This window comes from Garra rufa, chromosome 5 (genome assembly GCF_049309525.1).
Source record: "Garra rufa chromosome 5, GarRuf1.0, whole genome shotgun sequence".
Taxonomy (NCBI): Eukaryota; Metazoa; Chordata; class Actinopteri; order Cypriniformes; family Cyprinidae; genus Garra; species Garra rufa.
Genome location: NC_133365.1, coordinates 35,760,696 through 35,776,304, shown reverse-complemented (window position 1 = coordinate 35,776,304; position 15,609 = coordinate 35,760,696). Strand labels below are relative to the sequence as shown.

The window sequence follows — 15,609 nt, the reverse complement described above, 5'->3', positions numbered from 1 at the left end:
ACACAACGCTGAGGGGTTAAAGAATATCCCGTGGGGTGTGGGTGTCAATGAATGATGTTATCAGGACATTACTGCCAAATCTTAAGTGTAGAGTGGGAATGACTAACATACAGGCATGATGACATCAAAACAATGTGAATGTACCCACAAGTGCGCACGGTTCCCAAAATGGACAGACATTTGGATAACAGGGGGTCCACGTCTCTCCCACCTGCGTCACAGAGAAGATTTAGCCTACTCTACTCCCAGTATCATAACATTTTATTACATCTCATATTGAGATCAAATTGGATTTGTTTTTCATACAGCAGAATCATTCATTTAAATCAAAGACAGTTCAAACAAAACCTAAGCCCTGAATGAAACCAAAACTACTCCATTATTATTAATTACTCCAAATAAATCTGATTTAAAAACACTTGAATAGTCCAATTATGACTTTTACAAACACTTGCAGTGCACATGTGTACAGAACAAGCAAAATATATAAAACACATCCCCACTATGTGGCAGCAAAGCTGTTTCAGGGCTATTTAAATAGTTAGGTACTGCTTATTTAATCCAAGAACCCTGTCCAGCATCACGACACCCATAAATGCCATGAAGTAAACGCGTCTTACCTGCCATTGCAGCGCTGACGGCGACTGTTGTGATGAGGAAAGCCTCGGTGAGTAGCGAGGCCCACGGTGGGCTCAGTGATCGCATCCTTACGAACAGTACAACGGCCCGGGGGATCCGGGGTTTATCATTCCCCCGTCCCACAGTTGTGAAAAACCTTTTCCAGCAATTTCTGTGCAATGACCCTTAAGTGTGTAACGTTAGTCGGTAACCGATGTGTTTACGCTGCGCGGGATCATTCAATGCTGCGCGTCCACCGCCGATGCTGATGCTGATGCTGGTGCCTGTGTGCTCTGTGTGCTCTGCGTGCTCTGCGTGAGATGATGATCTCTCTGTGAGCGAGGAAAATACCCGAGCTGTGCGTTCAGGCTACGCAAAACGATGTCGTCATCACGTCAGGATATTTTTTGGTCCTCTCTAAAATAAATATGATTGTAACAAGTGCATGTTGGGATAATAATAACGCTGTGGGAGGATAACGCCAAATGCGGGTGTTGGAGTTCATATGTGTCGAGTAATTAATGAGCAAAATGTTAAAATGTCACGTATAATGTACACTGTGTGCATAATTATTAGGCACGTTGATATTGTGGTCATATTTTTTTCCAAGCACATTTGACCAATTCCAAACCACATCAATCTTAATAACTACTATTCATTTAGTATTTAATTATCTATAAGTGTTATATAATTGTCAACGAAGGCTGGAAGTGAAAAACTCCTTATTCCTTTAGTCTCCATGTATTTCACAACACTTCAGAATGTTATTCTTATTAATTGAGGGTCATTTTTTAGCATTTTTTGCCCAAGCAAAGTCTCTGAGAACCTGACACATTGCACTTCTGGAGCTAAGGTAGGTTGCAGTTCTGTGGCGCTAGAGCCTAAATGGTTCCTGATGGTTTCATATATAATTCTTAACATTAATTCTTACTTTTTTTGCAATTAACATGCATCTTTTCTCCTCCACCTGCAGACACAACGAGCGTTTTTCTGTCCGGTGGTCATGCCTTAACTTTGCAAATTCCAGTATTGCATTAGCATTACATCCTTCTCATGGGCATGTAATAGTTTTTGACTTTTTTGGCTCATTTTATCTGTAAAAGAAAATGTGCCTAATAATTCTGCACACCTGAATATAAGGAGTTTTTCACTTCCAGCCTTCATGGACAATTATATATCACTTATAAATAATTAAATACAAAAGATTGATGTGGTTTGGAATTGGTCAAATGTGCTTGGAAAAAAAAATATGACCATATCAACGTGCCTAATAATTATGCACACAGTGTATAGGCTTATATAACACTAAATATTTAAATATATAGTGAAATAGCCTACATAAAATATTATATTGAGTTACTACTGAGTTACAATAATAATATAAGAAATACATTAGCAGTCAAAAGTTATTGAACAGAGTTTTCATTTGCTCACCAAGCCTGCATTTTTTGATCTAAAATATAGCAAACACATTACAATTATGAAATATTTTTACTACTTTAAATAACTGCATTCTGTTTGAATACATTTTAAAATGTAATTTATTCATGTGATGAAAGCTACATTTTCAGCATCTTTACTCGGTTACTGTTCAGTGTCATGATCCTTCAGAAATCATTTTGCTGTTTAGAAAACATTATTAAATTATCGCAATTTAAAATAGTTAACAGATGTTGAGTACATTTTTTTCAGAATTCTTCGATGAATAGAAAGATCCAAAGATCAGTATTTACCTGAAACAAAAACATTTTATAAAATTATACACTATACCATTCAAAAGCTTTGAGTCATTTTTTTTTCCTTTTTTGGGAAATTATAGAAATGTATACTTTTGAGCAAGGATGCTTTAAATTGGTCAAAAGAGATGATAAAGGCATTTATAATGTTACAAAAGATGTCTATTTCAGATAAATGCTAGTCTTTTAAACTCTATTAATCAAAGAAACCTGAAAAAAATTAACTTTCAACTTTCAGCAAATCAGAATATTAGAGAGATTTCTGAAGGATCATGTGACTGAAGTAATGACGCTGAAAATTAAGCATTGAAATATTTTAACATTTGAGTGTTTTTCTGTATCTTGGACCAAATAAATGCCGGCTTGGTAAGGAGAAAATCTTACTGTTATAAACTCAAATGATAAAGTACATAGGTTTCCAAACAAAAATATACGTTTAGGTTAATGAACACTCAAATGGATGCCATAAACGTTTCTTTCATGAACAAATTTGTATTTAAAAAAATTAGGTGAACGAACAGTTCTCATGATTATTTTTCGTTCACCTCATTTTTTCTCTTTTAAAAAGTGATTGCCTTCCTGTCCTCAAAGGCTTATTATTATAATAATTCAAGTACGGACAGCAATGGAACATTTTTACCCATTTAATGAACCGATTTACTGTGAACGAATTCAAAAGATTCGACTCACTGGGGTGAATCAAAATCATCACTGAATGTTCATCGTGACAGAACGAGCGTGACAAACGTTTGCACTGCCGCCTGCTGGTGTGACAGATACACCAAGCCACATTTTCACATTAAGTCATGTACATACAGCTACATCAACTACTATTCATCAAACAACAGCTTGAAGTCAAAAAATATGCAGTCTCTCAGTGATACTGATTTATTTTTTCAAAACATAATGCAATAAAAACACAATAGGACTTGTGGATACATTTAAAAAAAAGGTTAAGATAATGCGTAGTACCAAGTGCTTTAACTAATAAATAAAAATATCCAATTACGTTAATTAAAAGTTGAAGTCATTCTCATTTCATAGATAAAACTACGTATCTAGTCTTAAACAGAATGGAAGAAATTAGGAAGCTGTTGTGGCCAGACCTTTTTGATAACATTTTGCACATTAATAATTTCAATTTGAAATACAAATATCTAAGATAACTTTCTGGTTCCCTAACAGTGGCGCTGTACTAATATGAATACCAGTTGGATGGCTCTCATCCTTACAAAAGTCGCCTGTACTTAAATCAAAGCATCATAACATGACACTTATTTCCACTAGGACCCACAACCCATCGAGCAGTATCCTCTGCATAAACTAAAACTATACCGTGCATGTGTGACCCAGAAGATACTGATATCAAAATGCAATTACCAAATGCAATTCAAAAAACATCCACAGACTGAACAATGAAAAAAAGGAGGGGAAAAGCACCATATGGAAAATGGCTTACAGTCAGTTATACTAGTTTGACCTGGTTAACAAAAAATCTATGCAGTCAGTTCTGTAATCACAAGAAAATAATGCTTAGTCCACCAGCTGCAGCAACGCAAGCAACTCACTCCAGTCTTAAACAAGCTTACACGAGATGCAGCCTGTTTGGCATTCACTAGCTATGTCTTCTGTCCAGGCAACTCAACAGACTTCCTTATGTCTAAAAAGATGCTTTGATTTACAAACCATCCCACTGATAAAGCAAGCATTAAACAAACCTCTAGAAAAGTTGACGAAAAATAAAATTCTATGTCTTTAGTGTGAATTCTGGCAGTACTACGTATATGCAGATTTCAATAAGGCACCATATACTATTAACACGAGGCATAACGTTGCTGGTTTCCACTCTGACATCAATCTTCCACAGTCTGTCATTCTCCACCACGCATGAACGAAATGACACTAAACTAGGAACGGAGATCTGTAACAAAAGTGAATATCATACTTGTGAACAGAAGGGTGAAGACATTTTGACCTAGGATGTGTTCATATTCGAGCCCAGCTCTAACTAAGAGTGACTTTTTTTTAAGTGCAAAAAAATGACAGTGTGCATGCAAAAAGATATAGACAATGATGTCTATACAGTCAGAGTAGTGAGACAAAAGTGTTCTACAGGCAAAAACGCCACAAAAAGCTTCTGCCACTCAATCAAAAGTCATTTTAGAGCAGTGGGTGATGCATTTACTCACTGTTTACAGGCATAAACACAACAAATGAACAGTTCATGAGATATTTCACTGTGCACTTTCTCCTTTCCCAGTGTCCTCTCCTGTTTCAGAGTCATTGCATTCTTCCTTTTCCGTCTGATGCTCCTCCTCTGCTGCTTCATTAGCGGGCGACTGGAATCCGCTGTCGTCGTGCTGTGATGGAGAGCTGGAGTTCTCCGTGTGGGAGTCTTGAGTGCTCACCGTGATGTGATTTTCCTGTTGGTCTGATGGTGGCACTGCTTCTGCTTCCCTTACCATTGAATCCAAAGACTTCTCCTCTGTGCTTAAAGGTGTATCTTTGTTTTCATTTGCTTGGTTTATTGGTTCACAATCTGAGGTGGGTTTTACCTCCTCGGCTGCAGTTTCCTCTTTTGAGGATGATGACTCTGCAGTTTTCTGTGTCCTGAGTTCGTGTTCCGCTTCCTTTACTGCGTTGTCGATTTCCTGTATGGCACAGTTTATGGCTGAGTTGCTCCCTGTGCCCTGCAGTGACTTTTCTGTTGTGCTTTCTTCCTCTTTTATTGCACTTCCGTTTGTTGGTGGTTTCTCATTAACCGCATTTTTGTTCATATCCTCTTTGGTTCCATTGGGCACTTGCTTCTCTGACTTTTGGGATAATGAGGTGTCTGATTGTACCTCCGTCTCCTCTTCTGGAATATTGCCTCCAGCGGGTACTTCCAGGCATGATTCATTGGGAAGCATAGGGGCATTGCCTTCTATCTGGATCATGGAGACCACCTGCTTCATTCTGCGCCTTTTTTGAGCCTCCGGATCTCCTGCGTTCTCTCCCTCCACCTCCTCTTGGCCTCCTCCATATTCCTCAGTCCAGTCGATTGGAGGATTCTCCCCCAGCAGGAGAAGGTTAGGGTCGCTGTTGGTCAAAACGATGCTGTCTCGGTACAGGTTATGTCTCCTCTGAACGGCTGCTTCCTTCACAGCTGGAACATAGAAGGAAAGTTGATAAGGACAGTGTTAGTATGAAGGTATTTTGTAAAATTTTGTGAAATGAAAATTGACTTCTTTATATCTACTTTTCTAAATGTTTTAGATCTTACTGTGAACGATTCACCCGTGCAAGTTTCCTTTTTTTTGAGCTTGTAATGTTTAAAGACACAGTATGCAATTTTCTCCGCTAGAAACAAAGGTGTAGTTTGATGACGCCGTGATCAGTGTTGCCAAGTTGCGGTTTTCCCGCAGAATTGAGCTAGATTAACACGGTTGCCGCGGGTTGTTTTTCATGTTCGCGGGTTAAAGCGACCCCAAAAACATGACTTTTATCCCCTGGAATGCAAATTTAACCAGGGGAACCCTGCAAAAAACTATGTATTTTACCCCCGCAAAACTAGTTTAAGTAGCAGTTGGGCAGGTTTTGTTGTGAAAACCTGGCAACCCTGTGTGGAATCATGCGAGTTGTCATCTTCAACCCCACAGCCACTGAAATCTGATGGGACGGGCAGAAATCATGTTAACGAATGAGCTAATGCATTTAAAGGTTTATTACTGTAGTATGAAGAAACGAGGCCACTGGAGAAATCGCTAATGAGAGACAAGCGCAACACATGGCTCGTAGCACCGGCGCTTTTATTATGCCACAGTTGACTGCTTGAGTGTGTTGAAAGTTCTGCTATAATGCTACTCTCTGGTTTGTCACCGGTCTAATAAAACGCATAACATACTAAAGTGTACTTCATGTTTCCATATTTTCTACAAAATATGGAAATCAAGGGTGTATTGCGTCATTAGCACAGGCAACACAATGAACAGGGACAGGACACTAGTTAAAACTGCTTATTTCTCTGGATTTAAACATTGTTGGGAACATTTAGGATAATTTAATTAGAAGTCAACAAAATATATAACATTTTTGGACATTTTAATTAAAAAAAATCTTACATATTGTGCCTTTAACCATTATAAGGCAGTGACATATGCCTGACTTTTCCAATCATTTACCGTTGGCTCAAATTTATAAGGCCTCTAATTGATCAACATGATTAAAGCTTTGCTAAAAACCTTTTATACACAATGACTAAAAGTAAGTCTTTGAGAACGGGTTTCTCAAGCCAGGTGGCGCATTAGACCAGGGGCTCATCTCCTGTTTCCAAAATGCATCAAACTGCTTGACAGTTGCATTTACAACACAATTAACTATACAAACTTGTGTAACCAACTATTCCTACACTGCATGTACTTCTGCGTAAAAGGCTGCGCGACGTGCGCGTTGCAGTTAAATACACAGACGCGCACGGGCATGGATATCTGCGTGCACAGTCTTCGGTTAAACTGCGTTGCTTTTAGATGCATCAATTCAGTTGTTGCATATAGTTTAATGTCTTTATTTCGGGATTATCAAAGTAAATTATAACTCAAATATGAGATTTAACTGGGGCACAGCAGATTTTCACTGGGGCACGTGCCCCAGTAAAAAGGGTCTAGCAACGCCCCTGCCCTGAAGCAAACCCGGCGGCTTCATAGCTGCATCCATGTTAGCACGTCACGTTTGATGCGGTAATTTCACAGTAGGCATACACACAGGTTGAAGACTCGTTCTCGCCCCCTACAGTGCAATTCGGCTAGGTATACATCCGCGCTAAAATATCAAGGTGAAAGTCATCATAGCTTCCGTAGTATAGACCCAGCTCCCAACCCAACTTTGAGAATAGATTAACGGCGATATTTTTTTTAGCGCCCGATAAGAGTCTCACGATAACGGCCCACCACTAATTATTACTAATATTTCCAGATGAATGTTTCACAATACAAAAAAGCGATTGGTCACTATTTCCAATAAATCACAACTCTAAATGTTTAGGGCAAAATTTACTAACAGTCTGCGCCACCGCAAACCATCTTTTGGCTTTAAAATAATACTGTCAGGATGTGGAGTGAAGAATTACCCCCGAAAAGGCGTGGACAGTTATTTTTGCACCTGACCTTATTGAATAAGCATTTGTAGGAGTTTCAGTAGTTTCCCTTTCAGACACAAAATGTATGAGTGTATTAAAATGAATCACGCAATGCGATTTACTAACGTTTGCGCTCGTCAAATTACTGGTATTTGCAGCATTATTTAACGCCCTTAAAGCAGGCAGTAATTTGCACTGCTTTTGTTAGATTGCATTGGTCATCATGGAAATGATCTGGCTGTGTTCTTTAATGTGCATATTGGCAGTAAATCACACGCAGAATTTTCCCCTCCCATCAGCACTTTAATGGAATTGCGCTCTAATGCTAATTGAGCCTGTTTAGTAAACCTAGCCCCAATTCTTCTTAGTTTGCAAAGTTGTCATTCTTTAAAAGAAGTCTTACCCATCATTATATCTTTCATGACTGTGTGCAGCACCACTTCCTCAAATATGTTTTCCACCAGAATGAAACGAGAAAAATCCTCAAAAATGAGCTCTTGGAAACGAGGGAGTTCCTGCAAAATCAACATAATAACTTTCAATATTTTCAGTGTTGTTTTAGATTGGATAATGCATTATTGCTAGACCCCAGCCAAGACTTACAGCAGAACATGATGGGGAGAGCTGTTTCAGCATGTAAGGGATGAATATCTGCAGAAGAGCCTCTCTGAAGAACTTCTTACGAACCGTGCTGCTGTCGTAATCAAATTTCTAGAGACCAAATTTAAAAAAACAAAAACAAAAAAACCCAGTACATTTATAAATATAAAACTAGAACCTAATGGGTCAAAAAGATATGATACAGACAGGTTTTTTGTTTTACCTTGATGACACGATCCTGGCAGCGCTGGATGGTTTTACAGAGATCCTCCCCTTCTTGGCCCTCCAAACTCTGGTGCAGGAGCTGCTCAAATGTGTATACCGCATCATCCATTTGCTGCACGAAACAGATGGATATGTCTTTAAGGCTATAATACACTCCAAAACCTTTGCCCAGATTTTTTGCCCTCAATTTGCAGTCTGGAGTCAACACTAGTTTCCTAAAGTTACTGCTCGTCTGTGAATTTTGGCCAGAGTTGACAGATTTCAAAAAATCGGATAGTGTACAATGGGCTCTTACAAGTTTTTTTATATATCTCACAGACTATGATTCCATCTATTCGGGGGATATATTTGATATTTTGAGTTGATTTTAGAGCACATTTTTCATTTTGGTGTTTTTTGTGTGTCTTCTGTTGTTTTTGGAACCATTTGAAAGTCTAGTAATGTGTGATCCAGTCATGTAGTGTATGATGCCATGTTTTAAAATCTGTTAAAAGTCATGTACCATACAGTTGAGGTCAAAAGTTTACATGCCCCTTTCAGAATACGCAAAATGTTCTTCAGAAAAATTCTTCAGGTCCCACAAATTCTTTGGTTTTCCAGCATTTTTGTGTATTTGAACCCTTTCCAACAATGACTAAATGATTTGAAGATCCATCTTTTCACATGAAGGACAACTGAGGGGACTCATATGCAACTATTACAGAAGGTTTAAACACTCACTGATGCTCCAGAACAAAAACCATGCATGAAGAGCCAGGGGTGTAAACTTTTGAACAGAATGGGGATGAGTACATTTTTCTTATTTTGTCTAAATATCATATTTTTTGATTTAGAACTACCCTTCAGAGGCTACAGAAGTTACGTGCATCTTAATGCATGGTTTTTCCCTTCAGGAGGTTCAGTGAGAAGCTTGAACCTTCTGTAATAGTTGCATGTGAGCCCCTCAGTTGTCGCCAGTGTGAAAAGATGGATCTCAAAATCATACAGTCATTGGTTTTCCAGTATTTTTGTGTATTTGAACACTTTCCAACAAATAATTTGTGGGACCTAAAGGATGTTTCTGAAGGCAGTTTATCTGTCCTGGACAAACAAGGGACTCATTTACAACTATCAATTACAAAAAACATTTTTAGAAATTCAACTATTATTTTCTCTTGTGGACTATATGCAAATATCTTATTCAGGTCAGTACTAAATCAACAATAACGTGCATTTTGTATGATCCCTCTTATTTTGGTAAATTAATGAACATTTCGCAGATTCTGAAAGGGGGTGTAAACTTTTGACCTCAACTGTATTCAAGTCTCTAGCCAAAGTGTGGCAGGATTCATGAAAATGTCTTGGATATGAAATAGACACATATTGTAATCAATCTTGCCACAAGGGGGCATATTTATCACACAAGATGGGTGGGAACTAGATGGTGCAACAGTATTTTGATAATTCACAACAAGTTTAGTCTTGTTTCTCCACTCCCTGTGCTTTGAAAACCCATCTCTGTTGTAAAAATGGCTTTTACATAAAGTGCTAATGCATGATTAGCACTTTATATGAAAGACACACCTTTGTTTCTTGTGCTCACAATCAGCAGCCATATGCTAGTCCTTAAAACTGTAGCCATGTAATTTAGTCACCAAAATGAGGTTTAACATCTCTGCCACAACAGCACGTACCTCCTCAGGGCATACAGTTTCATACACAACAAAACCACAAACCAAACCCTAAGTGGCACACACAAGCCACTTGTTTTGCCCACAAAAGTAAGATACCCCCCTAACAGAGATGATTGTGTACTTCTTCAAACCAGCTGCAGTTTAACGAATCATCTTGATTTCATAAACAAAATAAAAATAGCTCGGATGTGTGGTACATATTTGTACTTTGTTGTTAATACCACTGTTTTAGAGTACTTGCCAGTATTAGTTGTGGTTGTTTATAAAATAAATTTTTCCAAGTTTGTTGCTGTTCTTGGTACAAAGTTGACTGACCTCTCGCATTAGAATTTGGGCTCTCTGGACAAACACGGAAGGGCTGGAAACGTCAAAGCGCTGCTGAAGTCCCTCTAAACTCAGAGTCTCTACCTTCTCGTAGCAGCTCTGCATCTTCACAGGGTGAAAGGCTAGCATGGAGATCTTCTCCATGTGCTGGACACCAAAGAAAAAAAGTTTCAGGTCTTGCAAAGTCATGGCTCAAGCAGCCTATTAGCAGTGAAAGTGCAACCAGATGTCATGAGGGGGACTTGACATTACCTCCCCGAGTTTTTCCTTGTTGCCATCATTGAGGAGGTTCTTGCTCATGTCTACCAGCTCTCTGAAGAACAAGTCTCGCACCTCAAAGAAGCCTCTGCTGGTGGGCTCCATCAGTGCCTCCAGGATTGAGCTGATGTACGGCTGGATACTCACCTTCAGAAGCTTCTCTGCCTTGGGCAGCACAAGTGCTACAGACACACAGAAAAAATTGTTTAACATGCTGATATTAAAATTCTGGAATATACAAATATCACTAATTATTTTCATGTTATACATGATACAACACAAAACACTATAATTTGTAAAACGACTTTAATACTTAAAGAAGTCAACAGGTTAAAGTGAATTAAGTACTCACAGTATAAAGTACAGTATGAAAGATAAATACTGTTATATTGCAGTACGTACATATGCACAGCAACTAACTTCAAGACATTCTGCTCTTAAAGGATTCAATCTTTGCCATAATACAGTTGAGGTCAAAAGTTTGCATACACCTTGCAGAATCTGCAAAATGTTAATTATTTTACCAAAATAAGAGGGATCATACAAAAAGCATGTTATTTTTTATTTAGTACTGACCTGAATAAGTTATTTCACATAAAAGACATTTACATATAATCCACAAGAGAAAATAATAGCTGAATTTATAAAAATTACCCCATTCAAAATACATACACTTGATTCTTAATACTGTGTTGTTACTTGAGTGATCCACAGCTGTTTTTTGTGATAGTTGTTCATGAGTTCCTTGTTTGTCCCAAACAGGTAAACTGCCCACTGTTCTTCAGAAAAATCCTTCAGATCCTGATCCAAATTCTGTGGTTTTAAGCATTTTTGTATATTTCAACCCCTATTTCCAACAATGACTGTATAATTTTGAAATTGATCTTTTCACATTGAGGGACTCATATGAGTCATATGCAACTATTACAGAAGGTTCAAACGCTCACTGATGCTTCAGAAGGAGAAACACTTACATGTTTTCCAGAAGACAAAATAAGTGAAATTTCCCAGATCTTAAAAATTCAAAAAGTTTTCACACCCTGGCTCTTAATGCATTGTGTTTCCTTCTGGAGCATCAGTAAACTTTTGAGTCTTCTGTAATAGCTGCATATCAGTCCCTCAGTTGTCCTCAGTGTGAAAAGATGGATTTCAAAATCATACATTGTTAGAAAGGGTTTAAAAATACACAAAAATGCTGAAAAACCAAAGAATTTGTGGGACCTGAGGGAACAGTGAGCAGTTTAACTGTTCAGGACAAACCAGGGACTCATGAACAAGTATCACTAAACAAACAAAAACAAAAAACAGCTGTGGATCATTCAGGTGACACAGTATTAAAATTACCCAGTTCAAAAGTTTACATACACTTGATTTTTAATAAATTCAACTATTATTTTCTCTTGAGGACTATATGTACACATTTGATCCCACTTATTTGGGTAAAATAATTAACATTTTGCAGATTCTGACTTCTGTCATATTCTGTCATCATCCTCATTAATCAAAGTGAAGCTGTCAAAATGTGACATCTGTCGGCCGGCTTCTTTCACAACACCCTTTAAATAAACTTCCTTGAAAGTGGATCACTAGAAACATAATGCAATCTGATGTCAGTTTTCCTCAGATAAATGTTTGGCTGTTTAGATACCAGGTAAGTTACTTGACACCAGTGTTACTTGATAAAGATAAATGAAGGCATAAATTACCAGTTAACGCTACCTTTTATTTTGCTGGTCACATGTTCCTTGGAAGTGATGATCTGGTCCATGTCCGTGCGGATAGTGGTTTCCAGTGGGGGGCGACCTGCTTCACAGCTCTGCACTACTGCTTCATACTGCGCCTGAGTCTGGCTCTGAACCAGGCCATGCACTGCATCTGATATCTGGCCAAAAATGAAACAGAAGCCACTGTAATTCATCCAGGTTGTTTTATAAAGCTTTTGGGTTACATCCAAAGCTGTACAGTATAGCTGTATATTTCAAACCCACATATACTCTGTTGTAAATTAAAATAGTAAAAAGATAGTGTGAAGTACCAGCATCCAATTCCTCTGTCTCTCATGCATCTTGCCCTTCAGTTTAGGGGTTATAAGGTCCCTCATCTCAGGGAGGAGGGTCTCCATGACAAGGTTGGCAAGGATCTGGGAAGACAATCATAAAACACTTTAAAAAACACTTTAACATGTACCTTTATTAAAATCAACATCAGTTCTGAAAAATCATAAATAATGTGTTTAAGTGGCATATCAGGATCATATAGGCCTGGAGGGTGTGTTAACTCATTCTTATCATTTTTTTTTTGTTGATATAACAGGAAACCTGGCTTGCCTGGAGCATGTTTTAATATTACTATTGCCAGACTTGTCTGGAAACCGATCATATATCATTAAACAAGTTAATGTGACATCCTTCCAAAGCCTACAGGACTTCTGTTACTGTACTACAAGAAAAATAAACCTATGTAGGCTTATTATTGTGAACATGGTTTTACAGTCACAAGTTACCTAGTCTCAGCCTCAGACATCACGCCCACGGAACGTTGGCTAAACCTCTGATACATATGGTACGCTTAACTGGAAACACTTCAGGAATGTCGAAGTCGTCATCTGATTAGTTGAATTTGATCGGATTTCCGGGAGACGCGTGTCGCGTTTAATTTCGGTCCGCCGGGAAACAAAGCGCAGACTGATTTACTCGGCGTTTTGCTAAAATGTGCTTATGCAGACGACATTGTTGTTATACACATGAGACGTTCGCGAACAAATTACTGACTTACTGCTTTGTTCTCCCTCTTCTTCGTTAACTTTCGATGCTGGTTATTTCAATGACTGACTTGTTGCATGCCAGTCTGTTGTTGTGGGGGCATTTCCACGCACAGAAACGTGACGCTGAACGAAACGAACTGTGATTGGTTGTTTGACATGTCGATCAAACGGTCTTATGGGCGGGCCTTGGCCAATGAAAGCTGCCATGAATTCCAGACCTTCAGCCATCATTCTGAAGGTCTGGCTACGTGAGACTACAAGTTACCACCCTGGTGAAAAAAACAGCTAAAACCAGCCTAAACTGGTTGGCTGGTTTTAGCTGGTCATAGCTGGAAGGCAGGCTGGTTTTAGAGGGGTTTTGGCCACTTTTCCAGCCTGGCCAGGCTGGTCAGGCTGGTCTTAGCTTGTCAGGCTGGGAAACCACCAGCTAAAACCAGCCTGACCAGCCTGGCCAGGCTGGGAGACCAGCTTAAACCAGCTAAGACCAGCCAACCAGCATAGGCTGGTATTATCTGTTTTTTTCACCAGGGCAGAGGACACACTCCTACGACTTTCACATGATGTCTCCATTTTTATTTGTTTCACTTGTTCCAGACAGAAAACAATGCTGTTAAAGAACTCCGCTAAGAAGGAAAATAATACTGATATTGGCAGGAGGATCACAGGTTAAATACTGACACGCTACATTTAATTTTTTAGCTTTAAACTTCCGAGATACTTCTTTATCAGATTATCTGATAAAGCTGGCCAATTAGCCACAGTATAACCATTGTATAAAAGATTTAATTGTTACAGTTATGCAGGCTGGAAGGTCAGATTCCACTAATGTTATCTACATTTTAGTTTTTCACTTATTGTGTTGTTTATATTAATGTTAATCCATCATAATGTACATATTTTATTTGCAATGACTACCTATACAGTAGAAACCTATAAACCCCCACCCAACCAGGAATAAAATCCTCTCTTTCTCTGACGCCACACAAAAACTTTTCTCCAGGGACACTACAATTTGAAACGGGTCACTTCCTGTGAATCAATTTAGCTCTGACCTTCATCTGTATTCTATTATAACCCAAACAATTGCTGTGTGACGTCCTTTCACCTCCCTACGCAGCGACTTTTTTAAAAACAGAACAAAACAAAAAATCAAAAAGACTTACTGAAGATTTATCATACTGTTCTCAACCTTAATGTAGGGTCACTAGAGATGCAAAGGTATCACAGGACATTTGTATAAACCGAATAGTTTGAGCATTGTTTAACAAACAATCTCTTTGTAAATATTAGCATTTATTTGTGAGGGAAAAAAAATCAGAAAAATAAATAAAAATAAAATATAAATAAGAAAATAAATGTTTATTTGATTTATTTAGAATAATTTATAATATATTTTACTGTAATAAACACAGTTGAAGTCAAAAGTTGACATACACCTTGCAGAATCTGCAAAATGTTAATTATTTTACAAAAATATTAGGGATCATACAAAATGCAAGCTATTTTCTTTTTATTTAGTACTGACCTGAATAAGATATTTCACATAAAAGACGTTTACACATAGTTCATAAGAGACAAATCCCTCATGTCCCACAAATTCTTTGGTTTTTCAGCATTTCTGTGTATTTGAACCCTTTGCAACAATGACAAAGTATGATTTTGAGATCTATTCACACTGAGGACAACTGAGGGACTCATTTGCAACTATTACAGAAGGTTCAAATGCTCACTGATGCTTCAGAAAGATAATGCATTAAGAGCCAGGGGGTGAAAACTTTTGAACAGATATGTGTAATCTACATTTTTCTTATTTTGCCTAAATATAATATTTTTTTTCATTTAATACTGCCCTTCAGAAGCTACAGCTACTGTTCCCCAGAAGACAAAATAAGTGAAATTTACCCTAATCTTCAAATTCAAAAAGTATTCACGCCCCAACTCCTAATGAGAGAGCTGCCAAAGATACATGAAAGTGTTTATGTGTGTGTTTTACCTGTGGAGGCGTCCCACACATCATCTCCCAGGTTCCATAGTGACCATGGGCCTGCCGATAAAGTCGCACTGCATCTGTGAACGCCGGGGTCTGAACTTTACATTCCTCAGGCAGTCCTGAGTGAGAAAACAGGACTTTATCATCATCATCATATGATCAAGTAACAAACCTTTTATTTTTAACAAAACAATCAAGAATCAAACACCATAAGATATTAATTTCTAATGACATCATAACATGGCACAGTTCCTCTTCATTTAGAGAAGTGAAAATACCGGGTGACAAAAAATGAAAGAGGGGTCATC

The 15,609-nt window shown here is 38.1% G+C and overlaps 2 protein-coding genes across 3 annotated transcripts in view; both read right to left on the bottom strand.

The window, feature by feature from the left end:
• The window catches only part of npdc1b (neural proliferation, differentiation and control, 1b), a 31,514-nt gene extending 30,595 nt beyond the window's left edge, over positions 1–919 (bottom strand). For both annotated transcript variants that reach the window (XM_073841127.1, XM_073841128.1), the window contains exon 1: positions 621–919. In XM_073841127.1, coding sequence (XP_073697228.1) covers positions 621–705 — 85 coding nt within the window. In that variant the 5' untranslated portion in view covers positions 706–919. The remainder of the gene's footprint in view (positions 1–620) is intronic.
• A 2,307-nt stretch (positions 920–3,226) lies between these two features.
• The window catches only part of niban2b (niban apoptosis regulator 2b), a 37,037-nt gene continuing 24,654 nt past the window's right edge, over positions 3,227–15,609 (bottom strand). Inside the window, exons 6-14 of the mRNA XM_073839938.1 lie at positions 15,305–15,420; positions 12,583–12,687; positions 12,267–12,429; positions 10,542–10,729; positions 10,281–10,436; positions 8,291–8,404; positions 8,071–8,178; positions 7,871–7,982; positions 3,227–5,499 (exon numbers count right to left, since the gene is read on the bottom strand). Of these exons, the coding sequence (XP_073696039.1) occupies positions 4,589–5,499; positions 7,871–7,982; positions 8,071–8,178; positions 8,291–8,404; positions 10,281–10,436; positions 10,542–10,729; positions 12,267–12,429; positions 12,583–12,687; positions 15,305–15,420 (1,973 nt within the window). The 3' untranslated portion in view covers positions 3,227–4,588. The remainder of the gene's footprint in view (positions 5,500–7,870; positions 7,983–8,070; positions 8,179–8,290; positions 8,405–10,280; positions 10,437–10,541; positions 10,730–12,266; positions 12,430–12,582; positions 12,688–15,304; positions 15,421–15,609) is intronic.